Source organism: Hoplias malabaricus, chromosome 3, assembly GCF_029633855.1.
Source record: "Hoplias malabaricus isolate fHopMal1 chromosome 3, fHopMal1.hap1, whole genome shotgun sequence".
NCBI classification, from domain to species: domain Eukaryota; kingdom Metazoa; phylum Chordata; class Actinopteri; order Characiformes; family Erythrinidae; genus Hoplias; species Hoplias malabaricus.
Genome location: NC_089802.1, coordinates 57287913 through 57301609, shown reverse-complemented (window position 1 = coordinate 57301609; position 13697 = coordinate 57287913). Strand labels below are relative to the sequence as shown.

Below are 13697 nucleotides of genomic sequence, written 5' to 3'. Positions count from 1 at the left end.
AAGGATGAGAAAGTAATTAGAACCTGAACGCTTGACCTATAATTTAGAACTCTTCATGTTTTGGCCTATAAATTAGAGATAATGGGCACTTTATATGCAAAATGTTATTTGTGCCACTTTTGTGTACATAATATCCTGGGTAGAAGTATTGAGCTAATGTCAGCAAAACTAAAACAAATGGCTGCACTATGCACTGTATATGGGAGGGGAGACACTGAATGAATCTGATTCAATCCTGTGAAAAATCTAGCACACACTATGTGATGTCCTAAAGCTAACTGTGTATTTCTTCTTTTGGGGTGGTAGAATGTTTGAGTACTTATCTTTTGATGCTCATATGAAGTAGTGTGCTTAAAAACTCATTTTAAAATTTAGCAGTAAAATTGCTACATTGGTGACAGTCAGTACTCAAGGTTTTAATGTCAATATTGACACTGGAAAAGAAAAAAAAAGTGTTATGCCTAGTTGTTCTAGTTGTTCTAGTTGTTATTACTATAAATGAATAAGAAGCTAGCCAGCTGCCCTTTGTTCATTTTTGAGAGAAAATTAAGTGTTTGTTACTATGATATCCATGGGATTTATTTTATTTGCTTTTCAGAGACAATGATGCTCACGTCCGAGACTGTACCAGATCTTACACCGAGGATTGGGCAGTTGTCAGTCGCAAGTAAGAAAGTCAGCTTTCTTTGCAGTGTTTTTTTTTTTAAACCATCAAATTGTTTGTTTCAGCTTTCACATGGGTTTGTGTACAAGACAAATATATTAAAAAGCTCAGTACACAGAGGTGGAGTGAGTATCATGTTGGATGATCTTTCCTGCAGGTTATCTAGAAGTGCTCTTCTGAGAAACTTAGTCAAGTATTATTTAATTTTTTAATTTTTTTATATATATATATATATATATATATATAAATGTACCATGTGCCTTTAAACAGAAGACTGCTTTCCAGTTCTCCTTTTATTTCTTTAAAACCCTTGCATTTCCCACAAAAGGTCATGTTTCAGTTTTTGTAGTAAAGGCGTGAGCTGATATGCCTTAGATTTTAGTTCCTTAATTACACACCATTTGTGCTTAATAATAGAGGGCCAGTGATCTACTGTTATTTAACCTGGGGTGTTGGTGCGTACTCTTACCTGCTTGTAGGCCGTGTTACTTTCTGTGGCTTGTAAGAGCTGCTCGGCTCTTTAAATTTTAACAGAGATAGTGGTCTGATAGTAAAATGTCTGTTACATGGCTGAGCAGTGGTAGCAGTGTAGACAGTCTCTCTCACAGTTAGAGGTCTGTTTATAGCCTAATCATGAGGGTTGGATTACAAATCCTACTGCTGTGTTCGAGTGAAAGGGTTCACCCAGTCAAAACAGGGAGGTTATATCAAAATGACATGAATTGTACTTTCACTTTTAATCTAATTGTGATTTCCTGAATAAATCAAATCATTTGAATTGTTTGGATATTTGTAATCAGTAACTTCATGAAAGGGGTGTTATTTGTACAGAATTAGAAGCACCATCAAATTAAATGCTACTTTTTTGTTTCAAAAGTTCAAAAGTTTTCCTCAGTTAATTAAGAGATAAAAAAACAATGGGGCTCCTAACTGCTACACAAAGCCTTGTTAACCACCAAACCTGTTTCTGTCAGATAAGCAGCTTCCATCTTTGAGAGACTGAACTTTAGAGATTAATTGCATGGGTTGTCAGTTTCAGTTTTTGTGAGCTGGTGTCTAATAGTTTGATGATTCCCCTACATTCTCGCTGACCCCTCAGAGAGGTACCTGATGAAAGTTGATGGTTATATGCTTGAAGGTTATTAAATATTTCTATTGCAAATTTTAAACTTATGTCACAGGTACCATAAGCTGGGTACAGGCTTTAATCCCAACACTTTAGATAAGCAGAAGGAGAGGCAGAGAGGTTTACCCAAGCAGGTCTTTGAATCAGATGAGTTACCAGAACACAGCAGCTATCAGGATGATCAGGTAAGTCTCTGTAGAATCTATATGTTCATACTGGGCTTATATCTCTGATCTGTCACAGAGACGAAGGCAGAAGTAATTCAGATGCTCATGTATTTCTAGTACAAATCTTTTCTATACATTTGTCCTTTAGGATGATCTGAAGCGCAGGTCCATGTCTATAGATGACACTCCTCGTGGGAGTTGGGCTTGTAGTATATTTGATCTGAAGAACTCTCAGCCAGATGCTCTGCTGGCTCATCTGCTGGACAGACTCCCGAATGAGGAGATTGACCGGCACAATGAGGACCAGCGCAAATCCAACCGCCATCGAGAGCTCTTTGCTCTTTACCCTGCTCTAGACGAGGTGTGACACTGTACATTTACACTTACTACTGATGCATTTTAAAAACTGTGTTTGTGTGTGTGTTTCTGTAATTGTCGAATGTAGTGTTCCTATGGATTGTGGAGCTTAGAGAATGGAGAGTGAGTTTAGAATCAAGGAAGTGGTCATAAAATTATGGCTAATTCTGGTGTGTGTGTGTGTTTAACTGCAATGCCTTTGATGTTACTTAGTGTAAATCTGTCTTTCTTTTCTTAAGGAGGAGCCGATTGAACGTCACTGCGTACCTGATGTCCCTAAAGAACATTTCGGCCAGAGGCTGCTTGTCAAGTGCTTGTCCCTGAAGTAAGTGGAGGACAGTGACTTAAAAGCTTCCCCTTACTTTACTCATCACTATAATCCAATATTAACTGCTGCTTTCTGCTGACACTCTGCACTCTCTTTAAAGGTTTGAGATAGAAATTGAGCCAATATTTGCAAGTTTGGCCTTATACGATGCCAAGGAAAAGAAAAAGGTAAGCTTTTGCTGTTTAAAATCTTGGAGGCTTTTACAAACGTCTTTAAAATTGACCTTAACCAAGATTGTGTTTTACTGTAACGGACAGTGGAAGCATTATGTAAAAGCTTAAACTGTGGGTCAGATTCACATTTTATGTATTATTTCATTTCCCTCATTTCAGTGTATGCTGTATTTAAGATTAAGAAATCTATAAGTAATTGGCAAGTGGCGCATTTTTTTCTTTTTTGATATACAGACCAAAACAATTATATACTACAACCTACATGGTACACTATACAGTTAATTTGCAAAATAATATATTTGTTAAATAAAATATTTTAGTGGTTAATTTGACAGAAACGGGAGAAAAATCCATGCTTTGAGGCAAAAAAATCACTTCTGAATAAAATCACTTCTGATCAGGATAAGGAAATATATCCGTTTACTGGCTTTGTACAGAAAAATATAAGTACACATTCTTTTGTTGCATCACTATGAATACTGTGCTTTAACCATGCTTCTCTAATGTCTAACACTAGAGGGTAGCATTCACCTTTTAATAGAAGCTTTTACCTCAGATCTTGTTATTAATTACTAACGCATTACTTTTCTCTCTTTTACATCAGATATCAGAGAACTTTTTCTTTGATCTGAACTCAGAACAGATCAAGTCTATGTTGCGTCCTCACATCCAGTCAGCTGCTATCTCCACCCTGGCTCGTTCCGCCATCTTCTCCATCACCTACCCCTCCCAAGATGTTTTCCTAGTTATCAAGGTCAGGCACATTACCTGAGCTGCTCGGCACATTATATTATATTATTATATACTATATATTAATATACACTATTATAGTAGTGGAAGCAGATTCAGATTATTATTGTGTGTGCAGTATGCTTTAATGAAAAATTACAGTTTTTGTATCAAGTAATTGCATGTTTTGACCACTCCATAAGTTTAAATTAAAAGCAACAAAGCAAGGGTGTTACATTTATTTACATACAACTGTGTTGTTATTATTATTATTATTATTATTATTAGTAGTAGTAGTAGTAGTAATAGTAGTAGTGTTTTTGATGTTGATGATGGTCTCGGATTTGTGTCTGTGTAGCTTGAAAAGGTCTTACAACAGGGAGACATTGGGGAATGTGCAGAGCCTTACATGGTCTTCAAAGAGTCAGATGCAGCCAAAGTAAATCTCTTTATTACCAAAATACATGTATTGTCCTTTGCATTACTATGACTGAATGAGATCCTTTATTTGTTACTGTGTTATTTGTTCACCACTACTACTGTAAATGTGAAAGAATAGATTTCTTTATGTGCCATTTAGAATAAGGAGAAGCTGGAGAAGCTGCGCAGTCAATCAGAGCAGTTCTGTCAGCGGCTTGGACGCTACAGGATGCCCTTTGCCTGGACAGCCATTCACCTGATGAACATAGTGAACAGTGCTGGCAGTCTGGAGAGAGACACAGAGTTAGAAATGGGACTGCCAGGTCAGTCTGTTAAACAGCTTTTAAACAGCACTGTGATGTGCCCATACCATTATTCACCTGGCATGTTATACATGAAAATGACTGTATAGGTAGTGTTGTTGAAAAGGACCCTACATCACTTCTCACTGAATTTATGTGCTAAAATAATTGCTAGAATATGTGTGTTATGCCAAATATCTGTATATAGTGTTTTTTATAATGCTTTAATATATAATTAGCTTTTGTTAACAGTTTGTACTATAGTTGCATAGTCATGTTTTATAGAGAGAGATTAAAAACTCAGTACGTAGCAGTGTTCTCACTTTTTCAGGTGTACATGACTTGGATCAAGATTTTGTTTTATTTCTGTATTAGATATACAGATATCCTATACATAACACAAAATCTCATTGTCTCTTGATCAGAAAACTTATATATATTATATATTTATTGTTTTATTACTAAAATGTAGTGATATTATTGTGTATAATCAGACAATAAACCATCTTGGTGCTGGCTGAAATGTACTAATCTATGCAGAGCGGAAAGGTTCCTGGTCAGAACGGAGGAACTCCAGCATTGTTGGTCGTCGCTCTTTGGAACGGACCACCAGTGGAGATGAGTCCTGCAATCTTACTGGCTTTAGACCTGCTACACTCACAGTCACAAACTTCTTCAAACAGGTCAGACTTTACCCCTTCACCCTACTCCAAATCCTGGTGAGTCTTTAAGACTCTTGATAAACTGTGTTAGGAGGCAAAACTGAGTTAAATTCTTAATGGAAACAAAAAAAGAAAGTCAAAAACTATAAAAAAGAAAGTTAAAATAGTATAGTATTGACTAGTATACAGCTTTTGCTTTGAATATTCTTATTACACTGCCGAGCAGCTTTTTCCAAATCTGTCAGGGTGTGAAATCTGAAACTTTTAATGAATGGCTTATCATAATTTTTGCTTCTGTTTGTTCTAGGAGGGCGATCGATTAAGTGATGAGGATTTGTATAAATTCTTGGCTGACATGAGACGGCCTTCTTCAGTGTTACGCAGACTCAGACCTATCACAGGTAAAAGCCCACTATCACAGTTAAACAGAAGTCATCCTGTAGTTGACCTGCTTAATGGCACTTTACTCTTTCTTAACTTACCTGGAGGTGCACTAGAGCTGTCTTCTGACGGGAAGGAAATAGTTTAAGGCTGAGGACGTCTAGGTCAGAAAGAAGAATTGTACCCTTTTTAGAAGCTCTTGATTACTTAGTGATTTTATGTGAGTGAAATTCCAATGACAACAGATCAGCCAGTTTTAGTCAAGTCAACTTTATATATAAAGCATTTTGTAAGGATTACAGGAGCTGGCAAAAGTGCTGAATGGTTAAGAATTTTAAACAGTTAAAAATAAAAGCTAGTATATATGTAAGGATAAAAGTTATAAGTGAGAATGAGAGCTAAAAATATAAGAAGTAATAACAAAATAATAAAAGTAATAAAAAAGTAGGTAAAATTATTTCAGTAATTATAACAAAATTAAATTTAAACGGAACCTACAATTGTAATAGATTTAACAATTGAATTGAAGTGTTTCTCTTTCACAAGTAACAAATGAACCAGGTTGTTAAATAGTAACTTATTAAATCATTCAGGTTATTTAATGTCAACGTAGAATATAGATTGCTAATTAACTACACTCCTTACAGCCTTTCACTTTAAAGCTATTAAGTTGTTCAGGACCATTTTATTTGAGCCTTCTTGTCTTTTTGCATAGACTACAGGCGACAAAATGTCTTGAGTGAGACTATTATGAGCTTGGAGAAGATACCAACGTATAGAATTGATCTGAGGAAATTATTATCTCAGTTTAGCACTACTCTGTTCTTAGATACGAAAACAGAGGTGAATCATCTTATGTTTTATTTACTGAAGACATGTAACCATATGTGCACATCTGTTATTTTTAAGCATGGACACTTGCTTGTTTTTTTTTTTTTATCAATTAATAACTTTCAACTGAATATTGTTATCACATACTTATTATGCTTTTTTACAGCCCAGCTGAAAATTGACATTTCTCCAGCACCTGAGAACCCTCATTACTGTCTGACCCCAGAGCTACTTCAGGTTAAGCCTTATCCAGACAGCAGAGTGCGGCCAACCAGGGAGATCCTGGAGTTCCCAGCCAGAGACATCTATGTACCCAACACCACATACAGGTACCAGGGTCATTTGAATATAAATATAAATATATATATATATATATATATATATATATATATATATATATATATATATATATATATATGGCAGTTGCTATGGTATTTTAGGTGGCGGCTATGGTATTTTAGGTGGTGGCTAAGGAGTGCCAGATTGTTACATGGATGGTTGTAGTGGTATGTTAAATATTTGCTATGGAGCTCCTGGTGGTTTCTAATAATATGAGCAGTGTTTTGTGTGTGTGTTGGGATCCATACTGCATCATTTTGTATTAGTTTTAAAGGGCTATTAGTTCTAATTGATCTCAAGTGTTTGTAGTAATTCTGCTTCATCAGAGCAATGTGGTCTGAACATGCTATATTTATTGAGAACTAGTGAGACATGCTGGAGCTTTGGCCGCAAGTACTTTAAATAACAAAAGTTTTTAGTCAGTGTGGAAATTGACAGGTAGCTTGTATTAACTAAATAAGTGACTTGAGTACATACACTTTATGTACTACTCCATTTGAAACTAACATGAGCTCTTTGAGAATGTGGTCATCAATTGCACAAATAACATGAATAAAAAACAGTCTGGTATTTATCGTAATGTATGGTAGATTTATCTGTGGATCTTTGTTGTATTTGTCCCAGTGGGTTGTAAATGATCACTGATGCAATTACTAAGTTTAAAACCCAATATGTTGGTTTCACTGTAAAACACCTAATGATTTTGGCTAACTGCATGGTCTTTGCTGCAGGTTTGATGCACGACCTGACTGATCCAAATAGCTAGTATAGGCAAGGTCTCTCAGGCGGAGACCTTCTTTTATCATCTGGTTATGTTGACATTGCTCTCTACAAAGGACATGTTTGTCTGTTAGTAGATAACAAGGTTGGCATTGCATGAGAGCAGTCTTCTAGGCCAGTCTCATTCTCAGTCATGCTGGTTGGAGAGGTTAGAATTCCTGTAAACACATTTGTCTTCTTGATATTTATGCTACTAAGCATAGACAAAGATGTAGCTACACTGGTCCAACAAATAACGGCCACGCATCATACAGATGTCTTTTGAAGCTTTATTTCTCACTCTTTCCTGCTCTTATTCTTCATCGGACACCGTGAAAACTACAAAAAAAATATAAACAAAAAACACTCAGTTCGAAATATATATCCTATCGGTCCCTCCTCAAGGTTTTTAAGCCTGTGTCCATTACTGAACAAATCCAGACATGATAGCACACAAACAGCAGAGAACTCTAATATAATCACATATATGTAAGATTTAGTCCATGTAAAAGTACACAAATGCACAAATTATAAAGCGTTTTACCGTGTGCGCCTCTTGGACCACATGTAGGATTAAATTATTAGAGACGTTAAGTCCTGTCTCTGCATCCTTGTTTGTCTTTTTCCCACAATGCCACCGTCAAGCTCTTAAATAAAGTCTTGTCATGTGACTAGTTTTTTATACAAACTCAATCTTTTTAACCTAACATATATTCAAAGTAATAGATTCCACATACATTTGTTACTATTGCTTTTTTAAACGTTTTTACATTGTATATCACAACACATGAAATTAAACATTTTAATAACATCATCCCAGAACAGTTACACTCCCACCAAATTACTATGATTTATGATAACCCTTATCCAAAATGTCAATAAATCTAGTAATTTTAAGAACTGTATTTTTAAAGGAAAACACGTCAAAATATACACTGGTATTTTAAACTCCCTAAGCAAATGTATTAAAGGTAAATTCCAACCATTCCAAACATTCTAGTTGTTTTCTATAAGTACAACTAATTTATGAATAGGACGTTCAATAATGGATGGATTAATTTGACTTTGACCTTCCTTTTCTAGCTTTCGATTTCCAATTTGTATTGTGGCTTTGCGCACCAGACCATCCTCATCTTTACAAACATCAAGTACTCTTCCAAGTCTCCAGTCATTGCGGGGAGTCTGTTCCTCTTTGATAATTACAATATCCCCAATCTGCACATTTCGTCTTGGAGAGTGCCAGCGTTGCCTAAGAGTGATGTTTGCTAAATACTCTTTCCTCCATCTACTCCAAAACTGCTCAGTGAGATACTGCACTTTGCGCCATCTTTTTCTAGCATACAGATCTTCTGCAACAAATTGTCCTGGTGGAGGCAGCGGAACAGAGGACTTCATGGTAAGTAAATGATTTGGCGTAAGTGGTTCTAGACCTTTGGGATCGCTGATGTAGTCGGCTGTAAGTGGTCGGCTATTTATGATTGACATGGATTCGTAGAAAAATGTTCTTAAAGAAGCATCATCTAATCTTCCTGAGCTCTGTGAAAGGACACAGTTTAGAACGCTCCTAATTGTCCTGATCTGCCTTTCCCAAGCACCTCCCATGTGGCTGGCAGGTACATTCATTGTGAAGTCACATTGTTTTTCAACAAGAAAGGCAGTCAATCTTTTTTGGTCTAATTCTTTTAAATTTTTTGCCCATACATTTTTAGCCCCGACAAAATTGGTCCCTTGATCTGATCTGATTTGCCTTACAGCACCTCGAATTGCTATAAAACAACGAAAGGCATTTATGAAGGCATCAGTTGTTAGGTCTTCAAGCATTTCTATGTGAATTGCCCTCGAGGACAGACAGGTAAATATGAGCCCATATCTCTTATACTCTTTACGACCCTGTTTAGTATGAAATGGTCCAAAACAGTCCATTCCACAGTAGGAAAATGGGGGTGAAGGATTGACCCTGCTAGCAGGTAGATCAGCCATCATTTGTGTTTCTGTTGGCCTGCGAATTCTCCTACATGTAACACATTGCTTAATGTGATTCGCCACTACTTTGCTGCCACCTAAAATCCAGTAGCCATTTGCTCTCAATTCATTAAGGGTTTGTCCTCTACCTTGATGCCGAGTTTTTTCATGGCAGTAATCTAAGATCAAACGTGTGACCACACCATCTTTTGGTAGGATTACTGGATGCTTCAAGTCAAGAGGTAGAGAAGCATTCTTTAATCGTCCTCCCACCCTTAGAACATCGTCTAATATTACTGGGTCAAGCTGAAACAATCGATGGTTATTGGGAAGTTTGCCATGTCTCAGTATTTGCATTTCATCCTTGAATGCATGCTTTTGCGCTAATTTTACAAGTACCAAACTGGCATTTCTTCTGTCTTCTACATTTAAGAATTCTGAAGTTTTTGCTCTTTTCCTTAGTTGTTGAATTCGAGCTATGACATTCAATGCTGTATGCCATTTTGAGAACCTTTCCAGTCTGTCCAAGAAATTGTTCTCTTCTAATACTCTTGCTTGTAGTGCCTGTGTTGTTTTGATTTCAGGATCACCCACTAGAAGCCCAGGTGCTGATATTGGTGTGACAATCTCTCTTTCCCACAGGAACTTGGGTCCAGTAAGCCAATCTGAACTCATCAAATCTGCCACCTTGAGGCCTCTGGAGGCGTGATCTGCTGGATTTTGGTCAGTGTCTATATAGTACCACTGAGCTGGATCAGTTACTTCTCTGATTTGTTGGACTCGATTGGCAACAAAAACATGAAATCGTCGGGCTTCATTATGAATATATCCCAAGACTACCTGTGAATCTGTCCAGAAGTACTCCTGGTCAATTTTAATCTCCAGCTCCTCCCTTAACATACGGCTGACTGCTGAGGAAACCACTGCAGCTGTTAACTCCAGCCTTGGTATGGTTACAACCTTTATGGGTGCAACCCTTGCCTTACCTATGACTAGAGAGCAGTGCACTTTATCTTCAATCACTATTCGAATATATGAACATTGACCATATCCATGGCTGCTTGCATCCGAAAAATGATGTAGTTCAGTTCTTTGGACTTTCCTTAGATTTTCAGGAATGAAGCACCTCGGGATCTGGAGTTTCTGCAGATCCTCTAGGCCATTTAGCCAACTCTCCCACTGTGGCTTTAATTGTGAGGGCAGTGGTTCATCCCATCCAATACCCTTTCGACATATCTCCTGTAGTATTTTCTTTCCCAGAAGGACAAAGGGAGCTAGGAATCCTAATGGGTCAAACACAGAAGCTACAGTTGAGAGTAGTCCTCTCCGTGTTGCTGGTTTCTCATCCAGGGTAACTTTAAAGGAGAAGGTATCGCTGTTTGCACTCCACCTTACTCCCAACACATGTTGAAATGGAAGCTCTTCATGATTCAAGTCTACATCTTGGATTCCATTAGCTCGTTCACTTTCAGGGACCGACTCCAAGACTTCTCTGTTATTGGAGATGAATTTGTGGAGATGCAATCTCCCTTTCGCACACACATTTTGTGCCTCCTTTATTAGCTTGATAGCTGAATCCACAGACTCCATGCTGATAAGCCCATCATCAACGTAAAAGTTCCTCCTGATGAAACTGGCTGCTGCAGGATACTTCTTCTCATTTTGGCTTGCAAGATATTTCATTCCATAATTTGCACAGCCAGGAGAGGAAGCTGCTCCAAACAGATGGACCTTCATGCGATACTCCTTTGGCTCTGTATTCGTATCACTGTTTTCCCACCACAGGAATCTTAAAAAATCTCTGTCATCGTGATTTACATGGAACCTGTGAAACATTTTTTCTACATCACAGATGACTGCGATTGGGAAGTTACGGAATCTGCAAAGCACTCCTGTCAGTCCATTTGTAAGATCAGGTCCAGTCAGTAAGTGATCATTCAAAGCTGTGCCACCATATTTGGCAGAACAGTCAAAAACCACCCTAATTTTTTCTGGTTTTCTAGGGTGATAAACACCTTGATGAGGAATATACCACATATTTCCTGCTTTGGACTGGTTTTCAGCTCTCTCAGCTTCACCATCCTTAAGGACACCTTCCATAAACTTGCAATAGTCATCCTTGAATTTTGGGTTTTTCTCAAATTTCCCTTTTAGGCGTTTCAATCGAACCAGAGCCAGATGTTTATTTTCTGGCAGTTGTGGACGTGTCTTAAAGGGAAGGGGCATTTCTAGGTGACCATCTACATTCTGACGTATTCCTTTATTCAGTAATTGCAAGAATTGTATATCTTCTTGTGATATGCTCTTTTGCCCATGGTTTGTGTCTTTGAAGTCCGATTCAAGTGCCCTCAGAATGGCGGTTGGTGTTAATGTTGGGATTTCCTTGACGGACACACGATGACACAGACCTGTCACTTCTGTTGCCTTTGCAGCCTTTGTTGAGCTGCCGACTATACTCCAACCCAAATCAGTGTTGATGGCATATGGCTCATCATCATGTCCTGTGATGACTTGTCGTGGAGCCAATGCCCTGGAGCAGTCATAGCCAATAAGAAGTCCAACCTCACAATTCATCAACTGTGGCATTTCCTGTGCTATTCTCTTTAGATGTTTCCACCCTTTAGCCGTTTCAGAGGTAGGAATATGAGAACGTTCCAGTGGTATGAAATCTCTGGTATAGGCAGTCGGCAAGTTAATAAAGCATGGTGAGGAAAACCCTCTAACTCTAAGTCCACTAACCCTTTCACTCTGAACAATGGAATCTTTTCCCATCATGGTGGTAAGCTTTAATTTGACTGGCTCTAACTCTGCCCCCATTTTTTCACATACCTCTCTGTCTACAAAGGTGTTGCTACTCTGTGTATCCAATAAGGCATACACTAAGATCTCTTTTTCCTTGGGAGTGGTTGTGGAAAGCCATACAGGCACTATCATGGATGTGCTCCCACCATCGCCTCGGTCTAGGCAGCAAGAAAGGGAAGTTGTGTTTTCTTCAATTTGCCGACCATTAGAAACTGAGATTGCAGCAGCAGAAGGACGATCTTCGTGAAGTGGTGTTGGATGGTGTTTCTTACATATGCCACAAATAGCTTTATTCTTGCATTCCCTTGAATTGTGTCCTCTCCTAAGACAGCCAAAGCACAGGTTATTGTCAAATATGAAACTTCTCTTGTCATCAACAGATTTATTAGCAAAATTCTGGCATTTGTGGATGGAGTGATTTTCTCCACAGTATGTACATGTTTTCACTGCTGTACTTAGTTTATCTGATGCTTTCACATTTGTGATAAATGCATTAGCCTTTGGACGCCTTATTTCTTTACATGGCTTTTCTTCAGTGTGTTTCAATGCATGAAAGGATGTTATAGGATTGCATGCAATCTCTGCTTCTTGTGCCATAAATTCAGAAAAATCTTTGAAACTGGGATATTCCTTATTTTGTCGCAAGCACTTTGTGACATGACGATTCCAGCAAGAGGTCACCCAGGCTGGGATTTTCTGAAGCATCCTTTGATTCTCTTCACAGTCATTTAACACCTGACGCCCTTTAACGTACGGCATAGCATTACTACAGGCTACTAGAAAATCACTGAATTGTCTCAGTTTAACAGACTCCCTCGAGCCAATCTTTGGCCAGTTGTTCAATTTTTCTCTAAATGCACGTTGTATTACAAAAGGGTGGCCATAGCGAGCATTTAGTGTCTCCCATGCTTGTTTGTATGCTTCATCATCCTTCCTGTAGAAGCTTCCTTCTAATACAGACCGTGCCTCACCACTAATGTATTTTTGTAGGTAGAACAACCTGTCAGCTGGGCTTGTGCATCGCCGTTCTATAAGTGCTTTGAAACTTGTGCTCCACTCAAGAAATTTGAGTGGGTCCCCCGAGAAGATACCAGGCTCAGGTGTAGGAAGTCTAGTAAGAACCATTGTGTCCCGCAGGACTTGTGCTAAAGAAGCTTCATTGTTAGTATTATTTATTTGCTCATTCTCATTGTTCTTACATGCTTGTTCCCTTTTAATTTCTTTACAATGTACTTGAGGATAATCAGCTACCTCACTACATTCTGTTCTACTCTCTTCACTGGCCTCATCTGAGTCGGCTTCAGAGTATGCCTTAAGCTTAGCAGCTATTACTTGAAGATCTCTCTGGTTTTCTAATCTTTTAAGCTCTTGTTTTTGTGTAGCAATTGCCTCTTCCATTTTTATTTCAGCCTTCTTTGCAGCCAACTGAGCAGCACACTCTGCTATTTTTGCTGCAATGCTTTGCTGTCCTGATGAGTGAGAGTGATAACTTCTGACTGATTTGGAGGTTGTCGTCCCAAATATTGACTGGGCATACTCTCTATCAAGCACTCTGTGAAGCCTTGCATTTTCTGCTTTCGCATCAAATTCCTCCTGCCCCACTTCACTCATTCGCACTTTCATTAGCCCCATCAAATCTGTTGTTACTGCTATGCAGGAATCCATTTTTCTTCTAACCTCAGTAGAAGGTGCCAG

The 13697-nt window shown here is 38.2% G+C and overlaps 1 protein-coding gene across 10 annotated transcripts in view; it reads left to right on the top strand.

Annotated features, from left to right (window-relative positions):
• Positions 1-13697, top strand: part of dock7 (dedicator of cytokinesis 7) — a 63832-nt gene that overhangs the window by 10498 nt on the left and 39637 nt on the right. For all 10 annotated transcript variants that reach the window (XM_066664637.1, XM_066664635.1, XM_066664634.1 and 7 more), the window contains exons 4-14: positions 599-667; positions 1846-1975; positions 2106-2318; positions 2554-2639; positions 2743-2809; positions 3420-3569; positions 3903-3983; positions 4125-4287; positions 4807-4949; positions 5236-5329; positions 6307-6469. In XM_066664637.1, coding sequence (XP_066520734.1) covers positions 599-667; positions 1846-1975; positions 2106-2318; positions 2554-2639; positions 2743-2809; positions 3420-3569; positions 3903-3983; positions 4125-4287; positions 4807-4949; positions 5236-5329; positions 6307-6469 — 1359 coding nt within the window. The remainder of the gene's footprint in view (positions 1-598; positions 668-1845; positions 1976-2105; positions 2319-2553; positions 2640-2742; positions 2810-3419; positions 3570-3902; positions 3984-4124; positions 4288-4806; positions 4950-5235; positions 5330-6306; positions 6470-13697) is intronic.